Here is a 26,543-nt window from a genome sequence, read left to right on the forward strand (position 1 = left end):
CCCCACCCTCCAAGCGCCCGGTGCGCGTGACCCCCTAGCCCCCTCCTAGTTACGGCCCTGTGTTAATCATCTGCAAAAATGCTCTGTAAAACCCTCCATTGGTTACCTGTATTCTACTGTAGTCAATACACACAAGGCCATAAACCAAATCGACATACATGTCTTTGCTCATCTGAAAATATCTCCCAACCTGACCTCTTTGCTTGTCACAAGATCTACTTGTCTCATCCACACTAATTATTTGCTCCCATTCATGATGGCAGGACTTTCTGTGGAATGCCCTCCCTTGCACAATAAGACTTTCATCAATTCTTAAAACCTTCAAGTGTTCCTTGAAAACTCACCTCTTCCGACAAGCTTATCAGATTCCAGAACCACCCATATAATCTTCATAAATGTATCCTATCCAAATGCATCCCCACTGTGAAGTCCAAACATACAGTATCCTCACTAATTTTCTCTTTCCATCCTCATGACCACAGGCCAACATGGCTGGGTCACTGTATCATGCAGCCCACCAAGAACCTTTGCAATCTGGTGTACTTAAGGCACCCATATACCAGAAGGACATTGGACCCGAACGCACATCTCGATGGGTCGTGCGCAGGATCATGTCCACACAATTGCACGATGCGCGGTTCTGCGGGTTGTGAGGTCGGCCCCCAGATGAGAGGTGCTGCACGTCTCATCCATCGGCTCTCATTACGATCATAAGCAGATCGTATGTGCTTTTTAAGCACATACGATTGGTCATTCAACCGCTCAACGTCCTGAATACGATCAAGTCCTATGCAGGTCATCCTGATGTATGGCCAGCTTTAGATCATGCCTATGCTTGTGTAGTAATGCCTATTTCCCTATAGATTGTATTCTTGTAAGCAGTGCCTTCCTTACTACTCTTTTTAACCAATTTTGTTGTATCACAGTTTCCAATTATAAGGCGTAATGGAATTTGCTGTGCTATATAAGAAACCGTTAATAATAATTCATGTAATTGTTCACTCAGAACAGTTTTTCTTCCTAGGAATAGTTTTATAGAGTTATGGTCTCATTACGCACTAACCCTGTTATGATGAGGTCAGCTTGTACAGTACTGCTTCCATAATGTGTTTGTTTACATTTTACAGTGTTGTGTTATGGCTTGGAGATCTGAACTACAGGTTAATGGACATAGAGAAAGAAAAAGTTAAGACCATTATTGAGACCAAAGACTACACAACTCTCTATGCATATGATCAGGTATAAGGTGATATTTTATATACAAGTACTGTCATTTGTCACATTTCTCAGTGGTTCGAAATAAGGATACTCTGCTCTAGAACTAGGCTTGGTATGATCTTCATCTATAGAATATATATATATCTATCATACATCTAGCCTCAATATGCCATGCAGTGTGAGATGCCTGGCATGAGTGAGCTGCTGGGTCGCATGTAACTCTACTAAGGTCGATTTGAGTTTTCTTTTTTTCTTTTTGTGGTTGAAAATGCATTAGACACTGCAAAATGCAATGTGACTAAAGCTGGGTGCACACTAAACAGCGTGTGTACTCCGTGAGATCGGCAGCGACAGGACCTAGCAGTGATGGGGTATTCTGCATTCCACAGCATTACCCAAGCTAGCTTTATTCTCCCTCATACAGGGCCAATGACTGATGAGAAGCAGCAGCGCGTATTGTCAGCGACTTAGTGCACACACCTCGAACGATATTTCGATTTTGTCGCTTCTACCCGTTGGAGTGTGAAAACTTGTTTCACATATCACCTAATGTGCATCCAGCTTAAGACTCACACGGAGACTGTGATGATTAAAGTGATATAACACATATATATATATGTCTGACTGAGGCTGTATATGGAGCAGAAGAGAATTTGTATTGGAAAAAAGCTCCGTCTGCTATATTGTAGCACTTCGTGTACAGTTTCAGACTCATTGCACACTGATATAAACTTGAAAAATCCCAGAAAACCTCATGTTGACCTTTTGTCCATATCCATCTTTTTGTGTCGACCTAGACATTTTCTGTCAGCCATCTGGACTTTTCATAGAGGTATTTATTTTTAATGTTATAAATATCTGTGTTTGTGTTCATTATGTACTTTACTTGGTTAGCTAGCATCTCAGAACGAAGCTAATTCATGGGTTAAGCTGGCCATACATCTATAGATTTATTGTCAGATCTGGCTGGTTGGAACAAAAACCTGGTAATATCTGAGTGACAGTTTTTGGCAGTTTTCCAGCATTTAAAAAAAAATGGTCAACTGTCATTTGCTCTCATCCATTACCAGGTTTTTGTTCCAACCAGCCAGATCTGACAATAAATCTGCAGATGTATGGTCAGCTTTAGTCTGCTAATGTCATCCTGAGAAGCTTGACGCCAGTTGCTCTTTTTTTTTTAGCTGAAGCAGCAGATCGATGAAAAGGCCGTTTTTGAAGGGTTTACAGAGGGTGAGATCATGTTTCAACCCACATACAAGTACAACACTGGTTCTGATGAATGGGACACAAGGTAAGTTTCTTATAGCAACAATGGACATAGCTCTGTTAAAAGCCGGTAACATTGGGGGATCCATAATTGTTTGGGCAAAAGTGTTATAAATTGCAATGTAACATAGTAACATAGTAAGTAAGGTTGCAAAAAGACGTTAGTCCATCAAGTTCAACCTATCTAACTTGTAACTACTGACATGAGTAAGTAATATCTATATGATTCCCTTAGTGGCCAAAAATGCGTCCAGTTTTGATTTAAATTCATTAACAGTAGTTGCTGTAATCACCCCCAACGGCAATGAGTTCCCGAATTTTACTGCTCTAATGAGAAGAATCAGTACAGAATGTATTTTCCTCGAGCCTCAGTACATGCCAGCATGTCCTAAGTATAGGCCTGTTAGTGAACAAATCATGTCCCAGTTCCCTATGATTCCCAATCCTGTACTTGAACATACTAATCATATCACCACTCAACCTCCTTTTCTCCAGTGAAAACATATTCAGCCTGGTTAACCTATCTTTGTATTCTAGTGATTTAAGACCATTTACTAGATTAGTTGCCCTTCACTGTACCTGTTCCAATTCATTTATGTCCTTTTTAAGGTGCGGTGCCCAGAACTGAACACAATATTCCAAGTGTAGTCTCACCAATGCCTTGTAAAGAGGCACTATCACATTGGCAATCCATACCCCTTTTAATGCATGCTAGTGTCCGGTTTGCTTTTGCTGCTGCACTTGAGCAGTGTGCACTATTATGCAATTTTTCATCTATGATGACCCCTAGAGTCCTTCTTTACAGCAGAATTCCCTATAATAACTCCATTTAGCCTATAAGTAGCTTGTTCATTTTTGTTCCCATAATGAATTGCAAAAGAAAAAAGACTGATCTCCACAGCGCAATATACACTTCTGCCCAGGGTAACACCAAGAAGCTTTCACCACAAAGCTTAAAAATACAACAGAATATACAAAGATGGTATACCCACTGGCGAAATATAACTTACACTCCAAATAAGCTAAATAAGTCCAGAAAGTTTAGAACAATGATCTGAAACAATATGGACAAAAAAACAAGACCATGGTACAGTATTGTATGTCACTCCAAGCTGTTTTAATTTATACAGTACAGCATATCAAACAATATTGTACTATCAAGTTCTTTCACAAGTCCTACAGGTCTAAACAAAAGTGGAGGAAGACTCTAAAGAACCTGTGATATGCGCATTCCCTATCGCTCTATGTGAGTGTACTGTATAAATTAAAACAGCTTGGAGTGACATACAATACTGTACCATGGTCTTGTTTTTTTGTCCATAATGTTTCAGATCATGGTTCTAAACTTTCTGGACTTATTTAGCTTATTTGGAGTGTAAGTTATATTTCGCCAGTGGGTATACCATCTTTGTATATTCTCTCTCACATCCTCTCCTTACTCAATTTCGTGTCGTCCGCAAATATTGCAATTTTACTCACTATGTCACTTCCCATATCATTAATGAATATATTAAACAAGGTGGGTTCCAATATTGAACCTTGTGGGACTCCACTTTGGATCTTACCCCAGCTGGAATGTATGCCATTTACCACCACTCTCTGTCCCAAACTGTGCAATCAGTTTTTAATCCAATTACAAATTTTATCTCCTAACCCTAAATTACCTAGTTTCATTAATACCCCTTTATGAGGCACCATGCCAAAAGCTTTAGCGAAATCAAGCAGTATTACATCAACAGATTTCCCTAAGTCCAGCCCCCTACTGACTTCCTCGTAGAAGCTAATTGAATTAGTCTGACAAGATCTAATTTTGACAAACCCATGCTGAGCTTTACTTCTCACTTCTTTTTGTACATTATTACTACATCTAGTAGACTGGAGCCGTAGATAACAAAGAGTAAGCAGCTCTTGACACGTTTTGCTACGCTAGGTAGCTTTACCAAAGATACCTAGATAAAGCTACCTAGCATTGCGAAAAGTGTCAGAGAGCTGCTTGGATGCCCACTTTTGGTACTTGTTTCCTAGCACGGCGCCCACAATATTCAGTTGTACGGCATCGCATGCCATATGCCGGCATGCAATGCGATTTTTAATTGTATAAGCACCCTAATGGGTGCTTACAATGTTAAATGCACCCCCACTATCAACGCCAACCCGAAGCGTGGCGAGCGCAGCGGTACCAGTCCTCCGACCTTTTCATACCCCCACTATCCACGTCGGCGTGGAGTTGATTTCATATAGGGTGACGAGCGCAGCAAGCCACCGAGCCCGAAGCATGGAGAGCGCACGCGTATTACTTTACATGTATTCAACGTCCGCTCGCCACAATTCGGGCTCGGTGGCTCAATGCGCTCGCCACACTATAATTGACTCCACGCTGACGTGGATAAGTGGGGGTATGAAAAGGTTGTAGGACCGCCGTCCCTCATGGGCTTGCTGCACTCGCCACGCTTCGGGTTGTCGTTGATAGTATGGGTGGCGTGGGGGTGCTTTTTACATTGTAAGCACCCATTACGGTGCTTATACAATTATTTATCTTATAGGGGGCACATTTAACATTGAAAACACCCATTAGGGTGCTTATACAATTTTAAATCGTATACCATTGTATATGGCATACAATGGCAGAAAATGGCATACAATTCGATGGTATACAATTTAAAATTGTATAACATTGGCTGCCATCGCGTATCATCGCATACCATCATATGCCTTATGGTATGCGATGCTATGGGCGCCGTGCTAGGAAACAAGTACCCCACTTTTATAAAGAACCCCGGATTGTAGCCCGAACCAACCCCTTGGGACCTACATCAACTGGAACCTTCTTAAGGTTCTTGGAAATTGCCACCACTGGATAACATTCATCTTGGAAAAAGGCAAGCCTGCCACTTCATCTGCATGCTAATTCCGCAAAACATCTACAGTGGTAATACTTATACAAATACCAGCTTTGGGCCGACCACATGGACATAAGTGGATGTTGTAATTAACTATTTCAGGGCAGTAACTATCTTTCTGCCCATATTCCCTTTATTGTATATGGGTGTTTATAGGAATGGACTCTCCAGGACAGCTAATTATTTTGTCGGTGCCTACATTTTATAAATTTTTATTACATTGTTTTTTTATTATATGCTTCTTATTTGACTTGATTGAAAAACTGTAAAAGACCATCCAATATATTTATATATACATATATATATATATATATATTTTTACATATTTAATTTAATCCATTCATTGTTTTGCGCTGCATGCTCTTTGTTATCTTGTCTTTACGGTGGTAACTACCACAACTCGTATATAGTGCCTGCAGTTCTATCCATTCTTAGGACCAGTCCCATATTTTTCCATATAGTATACATGGACTATTCCCGAAAAACAGGTCTAGTCTACCAGTGGCTCTCCAACTGTTGTAAAACTACAAGTCCCAGCATGATTGGATGTGTAGTCTCACACTAGCTAAAGAGCCACAGGTTGGCCAGGCCTGCGCAAGAATATGTGCTATTATTTTGTTATCTCTCTATCTGCCATCTGTGTGGGAACTGGAGAGGCCGGTGCCGGGACATGGCCAAGTCGTTACGTCGTTAATCATGCCTACACATGGAACGATGTGGCCATGATCCTACAGGATGGGTCATTCATCATTGCGCCTGCTGAAGGGATCTGCATCGGATCATCATCAAGCCCACACATGGTAAGTTTTTAAACGGTTGGTTGTTCCGATCAGTCGGAAATGGTCATATCGTTTAAAAAAATCTTACCGTGTGTGGGCACCTTTACAGATATTAACTTGATCTAAGGAACAAAGCCCATAATTGCATGTTCTACTTCTACGGTTATCAGTAGCTTATAGATGTATTGTAATTATACAGAGTACATGTTAATGTAATTGGTTTTAGCATGTGACTTTTCGGCATTTAGATAACTATATAAAGGGGTACTGTGTAGCGGTATTGCTTTTATGTAATCTCACCTCTATGCTTTTTAGTGAGAAGTGTCGTGTTCCTGCCTGGTGTGACCGCATACTCTGGAAAGGCAAACATATAACACAGCTGACTTACCAAAGTGTTATGTGTCTAAAAACCAGTGACCATAAACCAGTTGTTTCTGTTTTTAAAATTGGGGTAAGGATGCTGGTGATGTATCTTTCTAAGGTGTTGCATTATTGTTGTTTGTTTTAAAGGTGCCACAGTGCTCTAAATTGTCAGATGGGAAAACGTGCCAGATATAACATAGGGACATAAAAATGTAGACAAATGTATATATAAAACAAAGGGTAGGGTCTACCTTGCCCATGAGCAAGTTTACAAATAAAGAGGGGTAGTTCAAAGTGGAAGTGTGTCAATGTAGGTGGAATGGAAGCGAGTAGAATAAACGGTAATAAAAAAAAGGGGGTTTCAGAGAGCAATAAGAGATTTGAAGTGTGGCAGCACAGCAGAAGTCTTGCTGGAAGGAGTGAGAAGTGGTGGTCACAGTAAAGCTGAGATGCTGGTCAGAGTAATATACCATACACACGGTTTGATTTTGTCTAACTTTCTATTCGATTATGCTTATATAGTCAAAATCAAATTGGTTTCAGCCGCATTAGATCCCGATGCGAAGCAAGACTATTACAGTACAGATCTGTACTATATGGTCTAAATCGAGTGAGTGTGTACACGGCGCCTTGCCATTCGCTCCTGAACAAATCTGGATTGAATAGGTAATGAATTGCACCGTGTGTATGGATCTTAAGTTCAAATCAAGAGGTGATGGTGTTGGGGACTTCGTAGGTGCAGGTGAGTCATTTGAATTGGTTTGTAGAGGCCATTGGGAGCCAGTGTAGATACTCTTTTATTTATTTTAACAGCAGGAAGTGCAAATAATAATCAAAAATGTAAGTGGTAATAGTTTATATTTATCAATTAACAAGGTTCAAAGTGAATGAATAGACAGGAAATCTAAATCTAATTAATATTTGGTGTGACCACCCTTTGTCTCCAGAACAGCACCAATTCCAAACATCTTGGAGAACTAATCACATATATTCTGTGGATATGGGCTTGCTCAAATACTGCATGCCTGTTGTAGAGATGGGTGCAAATTGTGAGTTGCAGGTTTGGATCTAATAACTTAGATCCCTGCAAATGGTTGTTGTGTTTCTGGTTTGTTAGTAAAGAGTTAGTAAGCTCACTAGTATAGCATGCCACATCATTCCGAACTAAACCGTGCGGATAAAATGAGTCCTTATTAATCTGCTGCAGCAGGCATTCAGCTCTGCATGGAAGTCCCTACCTATAAGATAAGGCACTCCCCTTTTGTACATAAGAGAAATCTCATCCGCCATTCTGTGCAGGCTGTTTCTGGAGCATTTACATAATGACGATTATACATTGACAGGTTCCTAAAATAGCTGAAATGGAACCACCCTTGTAGCATTAGAAAGCTGAAATCCTTGAGTTTGATGAAGGTTTCTGTTTGTTTTTAAGAATCCCAGTTTCTATAGCCAGCCAAGCATTAAGTGTCAGTGGTTATTATATAGGAAATGTCTTGTACATTCTCATTACTTATCTGTATTCTCATTAGGTAAAAGTGGTCAATGAAGAACAGCACAGAAAAACATTTGAAGAAATTGTCCGTTCCTTAGATAAGATGGAGAATGACAGCATTCCTTCTGCTACACTATCACAGAGAGAGGTATGGATGCGATGGTGGGAAGAAAACTTCCACTTTTACAAACGACCTCCTCTGGTGCTGGGCACTGCACAGTGTATGTCCCTGTACTACATGTCAATGCATTCAATTAGGCTTCTATCAATAGACAGACACACACATTGGTGATGAGTTTCACTGGTTTGTGCTAAAGAAAGAATTGGTGAGGTGCATGCATGACAATTATTTTGTTCAGATGAGTTTAACGTATTGAACAACTCAGGGGCATAACAAGAACTTTCTGGGCCCCAGATTTTGAAAGGGCCATGATGGTGGTGGGGGGTTTGCTTTTGAGCTGATGGGGTTCAAAACATCATAGAAGGAGCACAGCCTGACAGCGTATGGTGGTTTAAATAGTAATAGGAATGTAGGTGTCGCTCACTCATACTTTATTGTATTAAATACTTTATTCCTTCATGGAATTACAAGATTATTATTATTATTATAATTCTATTTATAAGGCGCCACAAGTGTTTTGCAGCGCCGTACAAAGGAACAGTACAGGGAGACAAAACTTGGCATAACATTGAATAAATAACAAAAATAGAGTACAAATAAAGAGCGCCACAGTTCAATACACATTACAGCTTAAATATAAGTAGTGAGGACTCACTCAACATACTATAAGAGGCTTGAGGCCAAGGATGGAGATGAGTATGCGGACGAAGATGCTCACTGAGTGTTGGAGTATAGGAGAGCTGTGAGTGAAATGTGAAGAGAAGTGGGCTTTGACAACAGGAGGGAAGAGGGCCCTACTCGGAGGAGCTTACAATCTAGTAGGAAGGGGAGACAGACAGATTACAAGAGGTGCAAGCAAGTGGGTGGTGGCTAGATAGCAGGATATAAACAGGCAAGGGGTCTGAGAACCAGCTAGTTCATGCAGTGGAAGATGAATAGGTGAGTTTTCAGTGCCCGTTTGAAGCTTTGCAAGGTCGGGGAGAGTCTAATGGAGTGAGGGAGTGCGTTCCACTGAAGGGGTTCAGCACGGCCAAAGTCCTGTACTCTAGCATGGGAAGCAGTGATCAGGGTGGAGAAGAGACGACAGTCGTCAGCCGACCTTAATGGGCGGGAGGGTGTATGAATGGAGATGAGGTTAGAGATATATGGAGCAATGGAATTAGAGATGGCCCACTGCGCCATGTACCTCTGTAGACAGTGGAACATAGAGTGGAGCAGCCAATCATAGCAGTTGCAGAACACTTCCATTGTTTAGTGTCATATTTATCTCTCTTAAAGTAAAGGAGTTGTGGGGGTGAATCAAGATGATCCAGCCACAGATGATCCGAAGGACGGAGTTAGAGCAGCATGGGGGTAGAGTTTCTGGGGACTGGGGACTTCAGGTTCACAATGGCCGGACTACTCATCACCATTTGCAGGCAGGGCTTAGCATGGAGACGTGGCTTAGCACGATTCTGAAGATTAGTAGGGGTACTGTGGCCTGTATGCTTTAAAGCGGCAGAGCTCGGAGCTTGACGGTGCAGTGGGTCCTACAGACAGCTCACGCCCCAAAGCAGCTGCACCCTCTGTAGTTGTGCCACTGAAATTCCAATTTCAGTGAACCCTGCAGGACTTCGACAAGAAAGCAGCAAGATTTCAAGAAGGAACAAGTGCTAGGGCTTATTCAGCCTGGTTGCTGCTTTTAAATTAATTGCATTCTCACCAAAGCCCATCAGCCTTAATTAAATTGGAATCGAATACATAAACCCCTATAAGTATCCCAACATAATGAGTACTATTCTTAAAATAATGTCGTTAATTCAGTATATAACATCCTCTTATAAAATTCAGAAATGTATATGTGAATGTCGGAACTTGGTGTATTTAGGATTTGAGTCAAATTTCCTGTTCAGCATGCTTTCATACTTCAGACAAGAAGACTGCACTGTCCTTCAGTAGGTTTCAAAACAGGAAGCATGACTTTAAAAAACCTCAAGTTCACACTGTAATTGCAAGGAAAAATATACAGTATGTGTAAATCTTGTTTCTCAATTTGAGACATTCATGAGTGCATTACCTCAGCGTACATGGCATGTAATTACTCATGGGTAATCAAATGTAAATTTAAATAAATATCAAAACAAACATTTTGTTTAGCATGTCCACCCCCCTTGCCTGGTGCCAGTAAGCAAAGACCTATAAATGTGTATTATGTATGTATATATAATTGAAAGTAAGCAAAATTAAATCTGCATAAATATCTGGCTGTAGACCCAGAACCAACAGGACATCCATGTTGAATAAGGCTACAGTTGTTGCTTGACATGTGAAATATTATGTTTGCATGTGTTAACAATAGGGAAGCTTAATTGCCAATGTGTTGTCTCTTCCATAGTTCCACTTCAGGGATGTGAAGTACATGCAGCTACAAGTCCAGACATTCACAATTCATAATGATGGACAGGTGGCATGTCAGTTCCAGTTCATAAGTAAGCTTGATGAGCCTTCTTATAGCAAGCAGTGGCTTCGAGCTAATCCGAGCAAAGGATTCCTCACACCAGGTATGTGAACTACTTCTAAGTATCAATTTAAAGCTGTAGTGTTTTCTGAAATGTAGGTGGCTTTGCAGTTATCCCGATAAGTCAGCGTGAGCCGTAGTTTATTAGGGATTATGTTTATCCTGCTTGTAAAACAAATCCCTGAAAACTACCCAGTTTTGTTTCTCATGTAAACATATAGGCTGCATTGATTGTGTCATGATAATTTTTTTTATTTTTATAGGGGGAGGGAGGTTGGGTGGCAATCTTATAGGATAGCTTTAAAAAAAATATTTTGCGAAAAATGTATGTCCTTTTGCTCCCAAAGTTTTTTTTTTTCTTCTGTAATACAGGTTGAGTATCCCTTATCCAAAATGCTCGGGACCAGAATAATTTTGGATTGCGTTTTTTTTCTGTATTTCAGAATATTTTTATATTTCAATGATGTATCTTCTGGTATCTTGCATTTATGTCGTACAAACACATGAAATACACACAAATATATTGTGTATAGTTTCACGGCGGCAGTTCCGTAGTTTACGTAGTGCTGTATTGAGAATACCAATACAGCACTATGCTGCCTACGTAAACTACGTAACTGCTGCTGTAGCCCTGAAACTAAACAATGGTTAATATCCCCACTATCCACGTCATACCCCCATTATCCACGTCGGCGTGGAGTTGATTTTATAAAGTGTGGCAAGCGCAGCATGGCGAGCGGACGCCACACACGTATGTGATTAATACGTATTCAGCCTGTGGGCCAGATGCATTAAGCTTCAAAATGAAGAGTGATAAATCACCAGCCAATCAGATCGTATCTGCCATGTCACAGCAGTGTATGTCCCCAATATGTGCGATCCAGCGGACACATCAGGTGTCATTTGCTGCACACCAAACCTGACGATATTACTAGCGTAAGTAGTATGCTAATGACGGACAGAACATAATCATTCCGTGCCAGTGTGTGTGGCAATGCCCTGTGACAGGAACTTAATCCGATATTGGAACAAATTAACATTACTCCAGTGTGTACAAACTTAATAGTCCAGGTTTTGGTGGTATCCATGCTTGGGCACAGATGGTTTAATCAAGTAATTGAGGTACTAGATAAGACACCTGTGCACAAGTATGACTACAGATGTAGCCCCTCTTGTTACCCGGTGCCCGCCAGAACCTCCCCTCTGGTGAGCACTGGTGGAGAGGGCTCCATTAAACTGGAATGCACGTGCGTCCCAGTCTCTCGGCGGCTGGGCATCGGGACCCTGCCCATCTCCGCTTTAGGGAGACGGGCAGGATTAGGTGGCGGGGAGGTGAGGGGAATCCTCGGAACGGGACGGCGGGGGACACGTTGGAGCTCCGTCGCCATGGGGCGTGCAAGCGTCTTGTGCACATGCGCCACCTGGTGGTGGCTGGCGGGGGCTGACAATAATTTCGACAGCCCCTGCCTGAACAAGGGGCCCTCTATCTGTCTTTAACCCTTTGAGTTCCAACGTTGCTGAGAGATCCTCAAAATATCCGTTAAAAATGCCAGCATCACTCACAGTGACGGTTATTTTATTTGGGTGCAATATTTAACTATACTTCAGTTATACTTCAGTTAATAGACTTGGCTGTATTTGTATTTATTTATACTAAAAGAACAATCGATGTGAGCGACGATGGCATTTTTAATGGATATTTTGAGGATTGCTCACAGCAATGTTGGCACTCAAAGGGTTAAAACCAGGACTGCTAGTGTTTCTAGTTGGGAACGCTGTCCTAAAAACCTGGACTGTAGTGTGCCTTGAGGCAAATATGGGATACAATGTTTCTCATCTGATCTATAGATTTGCAACAGATAATGTTCAGTTGGGCGCAACCCTCTTTAAAGAATGTTCCAAAGGGATGCAGTGATTATGCCAGCGGTTGGAATCCCGGCGGTCAAAATACAGACGCCGGAATCCCAACCGCTGCAATGCCGGCACTTTGTCCCTTTATGGGTGTCCACAACACCCATAGAGGGAGAATAAAATACGCGAGGCACCGGGCCCGCTGTGTGGGACATATTGGCATCTGATATATAGGCAAAAGCTGTCTGACCTGTGTTCTTTCTTTTCTAGGGTCAGAAACACAAATAGAATTGGAGATGTTTGTCAATAATCAAACTGCTAATGAACTGAACTCTGGTGAGGAGAGATTAGAAGACATTCTTATTCTTCACCTGGACAGAGGGAAGGACTTCTTCCTGTCTGTGACTGGAGACTATCTGTACAGCTGCTTTGGGTCATCCATCCAAATGTTGTGTTATATGAGAGAGCCCATCAGGGAAATGTCTCCCGACACAATCAAAGAACTGGTAGGATTGTCTCTCTGCATTATTACCTTGCTTGCCTGAATATTCACCTACTCAGAACACTCATTTGTTCGGAACACTCATTTATTTGGAAGCTCTGCTCAGTGCATTCATTTCTATACTGACTATCTGCTGCATATACAGACTATTCCTTTCTTCCTTATTATTGGTGGAGAGAGGGATGGCCAGTATGAGGGCTGCCACTCCACAGACCTGCTGCCAGCTGGACCTAGTACTACGTCCTTACTGTGAGCCTGATTCAGACCGGATCACTCATCTGCAGATTTGCAGATGACTGCGAGTGGTTAGCATCTGCCCAGAGGGAAAACCCGCCCTGTGTAAATCTGCGGGTGAATTGTGAAAAATTAGCAATCTGGTTTCGTGTCACATGTCCATATGCAATTCACCCCTTATTGAATGATTTCCCCAGTCTGTGCAAATGAGTAAGTCTGCCCCTTCCACAACTCTACGACAGGAACAGGCTAATCGGGGCCGGCACTGACGTCATATAACCTTCTTTTAAAACACCTTCGGATGCCTTCATTTTTTTCTGTCACTCCCAGAAAAAAAGTTATCACCACCAAACGCTGACTTCTTGTCTGTCAAATTCCAAGGGGATTGTGATTAGATATTGTCGCCTTTTTGGTTCCTGCTATGATCCAAATGGATTACAAATTCACGCCCAGCCCCCCCCCCCCCCCCCGGCTATTATATTACGGTAATGTACAAAATATACCAGTGCAAATGTTTCCGTGGTAACAATCAGTAGGATTAGTAGGTCCCAAACCAGTATAGCCACGATGCATTTTGTCCATCAGTTAGGACTTCATCAAGAGGATTATTGTGTAGTTATGGAGACATATGAGGCGGCACTCCGAAACTTGCTAGTGGAAAAAAAGTCCCAGGGGGCCATCTCTCATGTGTATACCTTTAGGAGGGCACCCAGGCCAGTACTTTAAACCGGAGATTCTGCAGCAGAGTGTCTGGTAAATAAGTCTGTCTATATAAATATATTTATATATATTTTTAAACCTTTTGCAGGCCCTCATGCCACTACAGATGAAGGATTCTTTTATTGGTGCAGAGAAACCGCTAGATCTACCAAAAGAGCTGTGGATGATGATCGATCATTTACATCGGAATGCATCTTTGCAGGTTAGATTTCTACCAATTTCTCCTCATTCCTAAACGAGGTTTAAAAGCACAATTATTTTACACATCTTGATAATGGACCAGGGTATGGAATAATATATATACACAGGTAATAGTGTATATTTTATACACTACTTAAAGACCAGAGTAGATCTCATGAATCCCTAAGCAATACACTGATATTAATGAAATAGTGGCTTAAATGTAACATCTCTAATCTACTTAGTGTTGACACAATATTACTGATCCATACCTCAAAAGGAAATATTGCATAGCATATTACCCCTAGAAATTGGTATATTTATAAAAAATACAAGTTTTTAGCATGTGAGTTTGATACCTGTAATTTAGCACTGAATAATACCCCTTTCAGACATACGCAAAAATCCCAGGATTTTTCACATGCACGCGCATAAACCCGGGACTAGCCAACCTCTGAATGGCTTTACCCAAGATTTTAGTTGACTAGAATCCTGGGTCGGCGCACCTGCTATGGACCCGGGATTTTTAAAAACCGGGTTTAAAATGCCGGGTAGTATGTCTGAAAGGGGTATAATAGATTCCACAAACTATACTGTTTCCATATTTGAGTCCAGAGCATAGAATCTGACAATTCATCTTGGTTGGATTTTATCAAATGTATACTTACCCAAGTCCAACTAGGGCTCTGGAAGACAAAGCCAGGAGAGGGGGATTTTAAGGTTCACCCGGGCCATGACTCCACGCAGTCTTGGAAGGAGAGGCAGGGCTGTTGCAATGCAGTCAGCCCAGTCTGGTGGGTGATCGCCAATCATATCTACCCCCTGACAGTGTATGTAGCCAGGGAGAGAAGGAAAGCCACAAATTGAGGAGATTGGTTAATTCAGCCATATCCAAAATAATATACAGAAATTCTTATACTATGTATTTTTAAAGTATATTTGATTGACTAATATTTTGAGAGAAAATATCCAAAAATGTTCTTACCTTTTATGTTTTAATCACAGGAAGATTTGTTTCAACAACCGGGGTTAAGGTCTGAATTTGAAGCCATCAGAGACTGTTTAGATACTGGAATCCCGGAATTCCTCTGTATCCTTTTAAGTTTCACACATTTGACCAAGCACTGTTACTGCTGTAAAACGTTACTGCCTATATCTGTAGTTCCCAAACTGTGTTCCTAGGCACCCTGGGGTGTATTGGAACACTTGCAGGGTACATAGGATTGGTTATCCAGGACATATTATTTATAGTCAAAGCAATAGGCTGGTGGCTGCCAATCATAAAACATATGGGCAATTGTGAGGGGCCACATTTGCTTCTAAGGAGGACATATAAACACAATTTAATAATTTTTTGTATTATTTGATCAGTTTCTCAACAGTACATTTTGGCCCAAGTGTGCCTTAAAAATATATATTAACCCCTTCCCGCCGCAGCCTGTTTTTGCCTTCCTGACAGAGCCCTTTTTTTCAAATCTGACATGTATCACTTAAGTGGGGATAACTTTTTTTTGCTTTTACTTATCCCAGTGATTTTGAGATTGTTTTCTCGTGACACATTGTACTTCAAGTTAGTGGTAAATTTGGGTCGATACAGTCTGTGTTTTTTTGTGAAAAATACCAAAATGTCGTAAAAAATTTTAAAATTTAGCAATTTTCAAAATGTTAAATTTTCTGCTTGTGAGACAAATAATCATACCACTCAAAATAGTTAATAACTAACATAGACCATATGTATACTTTATGTTTCCATCATTATTTCAACCTCCTTTTAATTTTTTTGGACACTAGGAGGCTTAAAATATGAATAGCAAATTCTCAAATTTTCAAGAAAATTTCAAACACTGATTTTTTTAGGGACCAGTTCAGTTCTGATGTGACTTTGAGGGACTTGTATGTGAGACACCCCCATAAATGATGCCATTTCAAAAACTGCACCCCTCACAGTATTCAAAACAGCATTTTGGAAGTTTGTTAACCCTTTAGGTGTTTCACAGGAATTAAAACAAAGTGTAGGTGAAATTTCAAAATTTCATTTTTTTTGCAGATTTTCAATTTTAATACATTTTTCTAAGGAACACAGTAGATTTTACTAGAGAAATGTGACTAAAAATTGATTCCCCCAATTATTTTGTTTTCATAAATATCCTATATGTGGCCCTAGTGTGCACGTTGACCAAACCACAGGCTTCATAATAGAAGGAGCACCTACTTGATTTTGGAGCCTCCTTTTTATGAGATTATTTTTTAGGCACCATGTAGGTTTCTAGGCACCATAAGATGCTAAAAGTTAGGAACCCCCCCACAAGTGACCCCATTTTGCAAACTACACCCCTCAGGGAATTCATCTAGGGGTATAGTGTACATTTCAAACCCCCAGGGGTTTCACCAATTGTGGTACAACTGGGCTGTGAAAATGAAAAATTACATTTTTTACACAAAAATGCAGTTCTGGCTCAAAATTTTTCATTTTCACAAGGAATGAAGGAGAAAAAGCACCCCAAAATCTGTGCCCCAATTTCTCCCGAGTACGGCAATGCCTCACATGTGACCAAAAAATACAATTTGGGTGCATGGCAGGACTCAGAAGGGAAGGAGTGATATTTGGATTTTGCAGCACAGATTCTGGTGGAATGTTGGTGGGTGCTATGTCGCATTAGCAAGACCCCCGAAGCACCAATACAGTGGAACCCCCCCACAAGTGACCCCATTTTGCAAACTACACCCCTCAGGGAATTCAACTAGGGGTATAGTGTACATTTCAAACGCCCAGGGGTTTCACCAATTGTGGTACAACTGGGCTGTGAAAATGAAAAATTACATTTTTTACACAAAAATGCAGTTCTGGCTCAAAATTTTTCATTTTCACAAGGAATGAAGGAGACAAAGCACCCCAAAATCTGTGCCCCAATTTCTCCCGAGTACGGCAATGCCTCACATGTGACCAAAAAATACCATTTGGGTGCATGGCAGGACTCAGAAGGGAAGGAGTGATATTTGGATTTTGCAGCACAGATTCTGGTGGAATGTTGGTGGGTGCTATGTCGCATTAGCAAGACCCCCGAAGCACCAATACAGTGGAACCCCCCCACAAGTGACCCCATTTTGCAAACTACACCCCTCAGGGAATTCAACTAGGGGTATAGTGTACATTTCAAACCCCCAGGGGTTTCACCAATTGTGGTACAACTGGGCTGTGAAAATGAAAAATTACATTTTTTACACAAAAATGCAGTTCTGGCTCAAAATTTTTCATTTTCACAAGGAATGAAGAAGACAAAGCACCCCAAAATCTGTGCCCCAATTTCTCCCGAGTACGGCAATGCCTCACATGTGACCAAAAAATACCATTTGGGTGCATGGCAGGACTCAGAAGGGAAGGAGTGATATTTGGATTTTGCAGCACAGATTCTGGTGGAATGTTGGTGGGTGCTATGTCGCATTAGCAAGACCCCCGAAGCACCAATACAGTGGAACCCCCCCACAAGTGACCCCATTTTGCAAACTACACCCCTCAGGGAATTCAACTAGGGGTATAGTGTACATTTCAAACCCCCAGGGGTTTCACCAATTGTGGTACAACTGGGCAGTGAAAATGAAAAATTAAATTTTTTACACAAAAATGCAGTTCTGGCTCAAAATTTTTCATTTTCACAAGGAATGAAGGAGACAAAGCACCCCAAAATCTGTGCCCCAATTTCTCCCGAGTACGGCAATGCCTCACATGTGACCAAAAAATACCATTTGGGTGCATGGCAGGACTGATTTTTGGATTTTGCGGCTCAGATTCTGGTGGAATGAATGGTGGGTGCTATGTGGCATTAGCAAGACCCCCGAAGCACGGTGATGAACCTAATAATCCATAGATGTGTGGTATATTTTAAAACACTCCTTTATACATAGGCCGGGTTTGTCGGGGCAAGTTTCACAGTGGAAAATAGTATCCTTTCTTATTCCCTTTTTATAGCAAACTTTGCACCTTTTTTGTGTCCTGCCCTTTTTTGCAGTGGAGGGGATTTCGTTAGGAAAATGCTGCCCTGGTACAATACGGGGGCCAGTACTAGAAGTACTGGGGCCCTCTGCCTGCTGGTTCCCAAATATTAGGCCCTTTATGACTTCCTCTTGAAAGTGCATAAATGTCCCCCTCTGGCTGGTAGAACAGAATAGCACGTAAGCGTTATACAGTGCCATCTGGATGATATACACTGCCAGCTTCTTGTACCAGATTTTTGTTTTCCGCAGGGCACTGTACGGCTTCAGTACCTGATCTGAAAGATCCACTCCGCCCATGTACTTATTGTAATCTAGGATACAATTAGGTTTTGAGGTGTGGGTACTGGTACCTCGTACAGGGACGGAGGTGGTACTGTCTCCATGAATTGTTGTCAGTATAAGGACATCCCTCTTGTCCTTATATTTGACCAACAACATATTTTCGGTGGATTGTGCCCTGCTTTCACCCCTTCTCAGTACTTGGGCAATGTGCGTTTTTGGGAGGCCTCTTTGGTTCTTGCGCACAGTACCGCAAGCTGCTGTACCTCTTGAACCAAGGGCCTTAAACAGGGGGATGCTAGTGTAAAAGTTATCCACATAGAGGTGATAACCTTTATCCAGGAAGGGGTGCACTAAATCCCAGACAATTTTTCCACTAACACCTACGAGGGAGGGGGGGCATTCTGGCGGTTCAATTCTTGAATCCTTCCCTTCATATACCCTAAACCTGTGGGTGTACCCTGAGGTGCTTTCACACAGTTTATACATTTTTATGCCATACCTTGCCCTCTTACTGGGAAGGTACTGGCGGAATTTAACCCTTCCTTTAAAATGTATAAGGGACTCGTCGATACAAATAAATTTTTCAGGGATGTACATCTCTGCAAATTTGGCGCTGAAATGATCAATGACCGGCCTGACTTTGAATAGCCGGTCAAAGGTGGGATCATCTCTGGGTGGGCACTGTGCATTATCGGTGTAATGTAAAAATTTAAGGATTGTCTCAAAACGAGTCCGAGTCATGGCCATACGGTAAAGTGGGGTGCTGTACAGAACATCTGTGCTCCAATATTGCCTAATTTCTGGCTTTTTTACTATGCCCATATGTAACACCAGACCCCAAAACGTCATCATCTCTACTGCATCTACAGGGGTCCACCTAGCAAATGATGACGTGGGGTTTTGAGCAATAAACTGCTGGGCATATAAATTACTTTGGTCCACCATTAAATTTATAAAATCATCAGAGAAAAATAATTTGAAAAAGTCAATTTCTATGAGACCTGTTGAATCAAATTGGATTCCTGGGATGGCCAAAAACTCAGGAACCTGGGGCTCAAAATTGTCTGGTGGTGGGGTCCATACGAGATCAATCATTGGGGGGGGGGGGGGGGGGGGTTCTCAGCTGCTCTACGGGGGCGTCTTTGAGGGGGTCCCTCATCACTAGAGGAGGAAGAGGAGCTTAAGACGAATCCTTCAAATTCCCCGCTTGCATCACTGGCTGTGTCAGAGTCAGAGGCAAGCATATGGCATATGCCTCCTCCACTGAATACATTCTTCTGGATGACTGGGATGACATTTGGGATGCCATTTTTATTTTTGTGTTTCTGTAAGTGTAATGTTTCAACACGTGTATAGTGTAGGGGGGGTACAAACTTTATTTCAACACGGGGGGTATGTAGTGTGTAGTGTGTATGTAGTGCAGAAAAAAAAATACTTTATACAGGAATTTGATCCCAATAAAAAAAAAAAAAATTAGATCAACCCTGTGGCAAAAATGCTGATCTGTGATGTACGTCACTCAGCAACTTCAAGGCAGCTTTTGGTACAACCTTGAAGGGGTTCAAAAAAAAAAAAAAGGTCCTGCGCCAAAAATTGAGCACAGATGTTGGTCAGTAACGTCCGTCACTGAACAGCGCTCAAAGGCAACAGGAATTTGATCAAAAAAAAAAAAAAAATAGATCAACCCTGTGCCGAAAATGCTGATCAGTGATGTACGTCACTGATCAGCGCTCAGCGGCCACAGGACACCCACAAAAGCAACGTGGGTGTAAAAACAAAACCCCACTGCACTCTCCAAAAAAAAAAAAATGCAGATCAGTGATGCAGTGATGCAACACTGATTAGCAGTGAGGGGCAGCAGGCACACAACTGTGGGTGCAACCTGACAGGGTATATATATATAAAAAAAAAAAAACCTGCACCCCCAAAAAGTTGCTGATCAGTTAATTTATACTGATCAGCACAAAAGGGGGGGCAGCAGTCAGTTGCACAGGCAGCACAACCTTTGGTGCAACTGACAGGTATATATATAAAAAAAAAAAACCCTGCACCCCCAAAAAGTTGCTGATCAGCACAGATATACTGATCAGCACAAAAGGGGGGGCAGCAGACACAAAATATAGCACTCTCTATCACTCTCTGTCACGATCTCTCACTATCTGTCACTCTATGACACTGCAGCAGCAGCACACAGGAAGTCACAAGATCCAGGAAGCATCCAGCTGCTGGCAGCACGCTACCAGCGGTGATCAGGTAAGTATCAGGCAAGGATCAGGTCAGTATATCACGACAGATTGGCACGGTGACCGCTCTGCACGCAATTCCAGACCGGAATGGCGTCTGCAGCGCAGTCACCGTTAGTTTAAATCACGCGCCATGGCTGTGATTGGTCCGTCGGTCCGACGGACCAATCACAGCCTTGGGGGCAGGTGGGGTGAGGTGTGGTCATCACCGGTGACCCCCTCACGCCCCCTCACACCCGGTGGTGATTGATCCCTGTGTTACCGAGCGTCTGATTCACCGGTAACAAAGGAAAACGCTGCGATTGGCTGTTCACATTGAACAGCCAATCGCAGCGATCGCCGACGGCGGGGAGGCATCGCCGCCCCCCCTGGGCATGCTGGGACATGTCTGCTGTCAGGGACAGCAGACATGTTTAAACTGTCACCGCGTCTATAGACGCGGTGACAGTTTAAAGTCATGACGTATATATACGTCATGTGTCGGGAAGTACATCCCGGCCATGACGTGTATATATACGTCAAATGTCGGGAAGGGGTTAATACTCTAAGGCAGGGGTTCTTAAACTCTATCCTCAGGACCCCACACAGTTCATGTTTTCCAGGTCACTCGGCAGGTGCATTCATTACTCATTGACACCTTTTAAAAGGTTCACTGGTGGAGCTAATTATTTCACTTATGATTCTGTGAGGAGACCTGCAAAACATGCACTGTGTGGGGTCCTGAGGACTGAGTTTGAGAAGCTGTGCTCTAAGGCAGTGGTTCTCAACCTCGGTCCTCAAGGGCCCACAACAGTGCACGTTTTCCTGGTCTGGCAGTTGCACAGGTGCACTCATTATTCACTGACACAATTTAAAGGATCACTGGTGGAGCTAATTAATTCACCTGTGATTTTGTGTGGAGACCTGGAAAACGTGCACTGTTGGGGTCCTTGAGGACCGAGGTTGAGAACCACTGCTCTAAGGTACTGTGATTCAAAACAGTTTGGGAACCACTGGCCTAAATGTTGAACCTCCTGTGCTTTTATACAGGGCATGAAACTTAGAGGTGACATCTAACTGTGGCCTACAATAGAGGCAATGGTATGCTTTCCAACAGACAATATAAAATAAAGATCTTTTTAGAATGTTGTAATGTATAAATGGGATTTTTCCTTTTGTAAATGTATAATATTAGTGGTCACATTTACGGAATGTAAACTGGATATATTGTGCTCCTCTAATAAATTAATATCCTCCCGGACACATATGGCCTGATTCAGGTTTGATCGGGTGGGGCCTTTTCCGATGGTGGGGGTATGCGCATGTGCAAATCCCCTGTACTGATGCCTTCGGCGAGTATCGCGCTCACCACCCTGCGCTGGCAGGGGAGGGAAGGGGGCAGACAGGGGGGCAGGTGCAGGGGAACATCCAGTGTTTTATGGGCGTTTCCATGAAAACTCTGGGAACACAGGTGGGTAGATGCCTGCTCAGGATGGGCGGCTAACGTCACATGACTGACTATTTTTGAACAGGGGGGGGGGTCATTAGACGGTTGTGACATCTGAAACATTTTTCACGACGCGGCTGCATGGAGGGGATGTGTTTGTGCACACATCTCCTTGCATGCAAATAGGAAGGGGGGGGGGGCAGGCGCTTAGTCAGGTGGTGTTTACCTGTTGGCTAGGCTGCGAACATACGCCGCCTAGCGACCTGGTCTGAATCAGGCCAACAACCCACTGTGATTGTAAAAAAAAATAATAATAATTTAAACAACTTGTTTACAGAGCGCACATATGACACTAAGGCAGGTATTCAATGCTGTTTGCGAGCGGCGACAGCGAGCAGGGATTCCTGCTCGCTGCCACCACTCACCCTGACTGCATTCAACACTGCCTCCGCATCTGCCAATTCCCCCTCGCTCCGTTTTTTGGCAGGTCATTCTGGCACTTGTGGTGCCACCAGGGCCGGTGTGAGTCATGTTAGGCACCAAAGTAGGGAAGTATGCCTATAGGGAAAGTGTGGAGGAGGTGTCAGAGGTTCCACAGCAGCCAGCTGCATTCAGTGCCAGATTAAGACTTCGGGGGCCCCCGTGCACTTGTCATTACTGGCCGCAAACTGCATGGGGGAATATTACACTGTCAAAACACAGAGTAAAGGCAGTATAAACTTGGTCAATGGGTAACTCCAGGGGATATATCTATCTATCTATCTATATATAGATAGATATACACACACACATACATACCACATGAAAAGCCTGTGTTTGTCCCTCTGCACCTTACTCTGTAGGATACCTCACAGTCCCAGTGCTGCCTTTGATTAAAAACCCTCCCAAGACTAGGCTGCTGCTGCTGTTATCCATGGGCCCGAGAAGCATGTAATGAGCTCCACCAATCAGAGCTCAGCACAAACGTCTCAGCCTCTGCCCTCTGGTGCAAAGTGCCAAGGGACTTAGTCAACTCCCAGTAATGCACTGCACACTTGGCTCCCAATGCTCAGCACCATTAATCATTGTCACATTGGCAGATAGGTGAAGCTGCAGCACTACCCCACTCCCATGCACAAAACCTTTAGCTCAAAAAAAAATTTTGGGGAAAAGTACATGCCAACCACAGGGGGCCCCTAGCTAGAGGGGGGCCCATGGGCACTGACCCCTTGTGCCTCCATTATAATCCGGCCCTGGCTGCATTAAGTACAACAGGGATGCTGACAGACATGCTAGAATTTATGATAGCCCGACTTCATCGCCCCCCGAGATCGGGGCACCCTAGGCAGCTGCCTACTGGGCGCGGCAGTCGTGATAGGCCCCGGCAATGCGCTAGAGAACAGCTAAGCGCCTGAATGTAGACGGGAGGCTGTGTGACTATGAGAAGGCTTGGGGAGTCTGCATTTAGCCGGGAATGGGGGTGCCGTATTGTATGGGTGCAGCTAGTGAGATGGAGGGATCCCAGGGGTGCAGACTGTGATGGGTGAGTGTGTATTGGGTGTGTTGGCAGCCCTGCACAGTGCCAGGTCATTGTGGCACTTGTAGTGCCACAGTCATGATAGACCACGGCAATGCGCTAGAGTACAGCTAAGCACCTAAATGTAGACGGGAGGCTGTGTGACTGGCTTGGGGAGGCTTGGGGAGTCTGCATTTAGCCGGGAATGGGGGTGCCGTATTTTATGGGTGCAGGTAGGGAGATGGAGGGATCCCAGGGGTGGAGCCCTTCATGGGTGAAGGTGTAATGGGGGTATGCAGCGCTGAGCAGTGACAGGTCATTCTGGCACTTATAGTGCCACATCAGAATACTGCTGTACAACGTGGTGTACATGTAGACAGACTGATGGGGGACTATAGCGGCGTCTAGATTTAGACAGATATGGGGGGATTTAGGAGTGGTGCAGCGTTGAAAGAGTGCCGATGTGGGGTATTGAGGGTGGCAGGGTGTCATTACAGTCATGAATGGGTGCTATAAGATGTCTACCTAATAACGGTGGACCTTGAGTAAGGCGACCGAAATGCGCTCTGATTATAAACGGTCGACCTTGCCTTTGCCGACCTAATAGCAGTCGACCTATTAATTTTCGACATTGTACTTGCCGATCTAAAAGCGGTCGACCAAATAAGGTTCGATCTTGTACTTTTCGACCTATTTACAGGCCAACCTAATAGTGGTCTACCTTTCTAGCGTTCGACCTAACTATGATCGACCATATGCTACTGTCTATCTATAAACTTTCGATAAACCCGTACAGTCTGACTAATGGCTTCGACCTAAATACCGTCGATATAATACGCGTTGACCGATTGGTCTAAAATGCGCACATGACCGGCGGAAGAAATCGCACTTTTTAGTGACATAATTTCGCATCAATTCACCACAATTCGCACTACATCGCACTTTTTACCCTCTAATGCGCATCCCATTAAATATGCGAATTATGATCAAAAAATGCGAATTCAGAAAGTGTGAAGAGCGGCGATGTGGAGTGCGATAAATATATGCGCTTTTCTCGCATTCCATAGAATGTCACCCTAAGTTTAGACAAATGATACAATTTATTTAATAACAACTTGCATGTAAATTTGATACGATAATGGTTAAGACTTTAATTACAATAATAAAATAAATATCGAGCTAAAAATCGGTGGGAAGGACGCCATCCCCTTTTAACACCGTTCAATCTGACTCATAGTTGAATTCTAGCTGCCATATTAATTGATGAGAGACTTACTTAAACCGATCCCTTATATAAGGTCATGATTGTTCTCTATTTAGAGAAGACTAGATGTGAATTGATCAGAGATTGTAATTCAGCTTGCTTTGTAGCATTAATTTCTTTAGTGGACTGAAATCCACAATGCCACTTGGTAAGAGTGTCTATCGCCAGAATACTGCAATTATTAAAGTTGTGATGTTTAGTTTGATTTGTAATACTCTGGTATGTCTCTAGGTATTAGGGACTTAAATTAGCAACCCTATTGAGTGCCAATTGAAAGTCACACAATGAGTCGTTAATATATAGTGGGTAATACCTGTGTGGCTGCTGGCTCCAAAGTCTTTTGTAGCTTTGTGTATTTATATAGACTCACTGACCCAGGCACCAGTTATAGATGAATGGTGAAACTGCGGGACTCGTGCCAGCTGCTTTAAAGGTATCTCTGACTGCAGTGTGAGACAAGCTCACTGAAACACTGCGTCTGTGGGTCGAACGCACACTCCCGGGCTGGGGGCGGTCACTCTTGATCGTAGCCCGTTAACGGGACCAAGTACACTATGATTGTACTTGGTCCCCACACTCTCCTGATTTATTTGAGCCATAAAACTATTAACCAGCCAAAGAGAAAAATATGAATGTTTCATTTATTGAATGGCTGCTACAAAAGGGTAACCAGATCTTTTTTCCGTTAGCCTGTTTGCCTCCAAGAACAGATAGGCATTCACTTTGAAGCATGCTGAGCAGACCAGGAAGGCACAGTAGTGTAAACCAAGTTATTCAATGTTTATCATTATTTATTGCATAATTGAATATGAACTTGTCATGATATGTGTATATAGCTATTGATCTAATATTAATATTTGTAACTCAACTTGCCTATCCCTCTGAATATGATAGTGTACCTCTGTACTTCCTTAATGTGTGGCTAGCTGGCAGCAACCATTCTGTTGTTGAGGCCTTACTTCTCTTCCTGGAGGGTCTCCCTGAGCCTGTCATCTGTTACAGCTATTATGACCAATGCTTGGAATGTGCAGGAGATTATAACCGCAGTGAAGAGGTAATTTGTACATATAAAGATCGAAGGATATACAATAAGAAATAACCTCTATAAAAGATAGAGAGGGAGAAAGAAAAAATAAATAAGAAGCTTGCATGCACATCCTATAAAGGTAAGTATTGGAAATGAACAAACCTGCATTCGTTGTAATGGGACATCTTGTGGGTCAATTTGAACACCAGTGAGGCTGTTTGTGGTAAATCAAGGTGAATTATCAGAGCTGGAATGAGGCATGACAGTTGGTGCCTGGTGAATGGGACATTCCATTTCCGAACTTCTACAGATATTTAACACTCCTCTATGCTGACATGGGTGTTCCCCCAAATACCTCATGAAAGGCATAACCGCCCATCATGGACAGTATAGTGGCTGGTTACAGGTGCTTAATGATCAGGACCAGCTGTGTCTGGCCAGAATGGTCTGCACGACACTGGCTTAAATCACATTAACATGATTGCAGAGGTACCAGAGCCCTATCCAGCAGGACAGTGCAGGGTTCTTTTTTTTTTTTAGCTTTCATGGGTTATGGGAGCAGAAGACTCAACAGATTGCCCCTTTTAACACTACAACACCAGGCCCAGCACCTCACCTGGGCTCATGACATCGCTAAATGGATCCTGGAGGACTGCCAAGATGTTGTGTGGTCCAATGAGTCATGGTTCT

The 26,543-nt window shown here is 42.8% G+C and overlaps 1 protein-coding gene across 8 annotated transcripts in view; it reads left to right on the forward strand.

The window, feature by feature from the left end:
* Window positions 1-26,543, forward strand: part of INPP5B (inositol polyphosphate-5-phosphatase B) — a 152,204-nt gene that overhangs the window by 117,981 nt on the left and 7,680 nt on the right. For all 8 annotated transcript variants that reach the window (XM_083173575.1, XM_083173573.1, XM_083173576.1 and 5 more), the window contains 9 exons: window positions 1,128-1,239; window positions 2,400-2,509; window positions 6,479-6,614; window positions 8,056-8,166; window positions 10,514-10,679; window positions 12,758-12,993; window positions 14,032-14,145; window positions 15,129-15,213; window positions 25,753-25,880. In XM_083173575.1, coding sequence (XP_083029701.1) covers window positions 1,128-1,239; window positions 2,400-2,509; window positions 6,479-6,614; window positions 8,056-8,166; window positions 10,514-10,679; window positions 12,758-12,993; window positions 14,032-14,145; window positions 15,129-15,213; window positions 25,753-25,880 — 1,198 coding nt within the window. The remainder of the gene's footprint in view (window positions 1-1,127; window positions 1,240-2,399; window positions 2,510-6,478; window positions 6,615-8,055; window positions 8,167-10,513; window positions 10,680-12,757; window positions 12,994-14,031; window positions 14,146-15,128; window positions 15,214-25,752; window positions 25,881-26,543) is intronic.

The sequence above is a fragment of the Crinia signifera genome, chromosome 2, assembly GCF_055691185.1.
Source record: "Crinia signifera chromosome 2, ASM5569118v1, whole genome shotgun sequence".
Taxonomy (NCBI): Eukaryota; Metazoa; Chordata; class Amphibia; order Anura; family Myobatrachidae; genus Crinia; species Crinia signifera.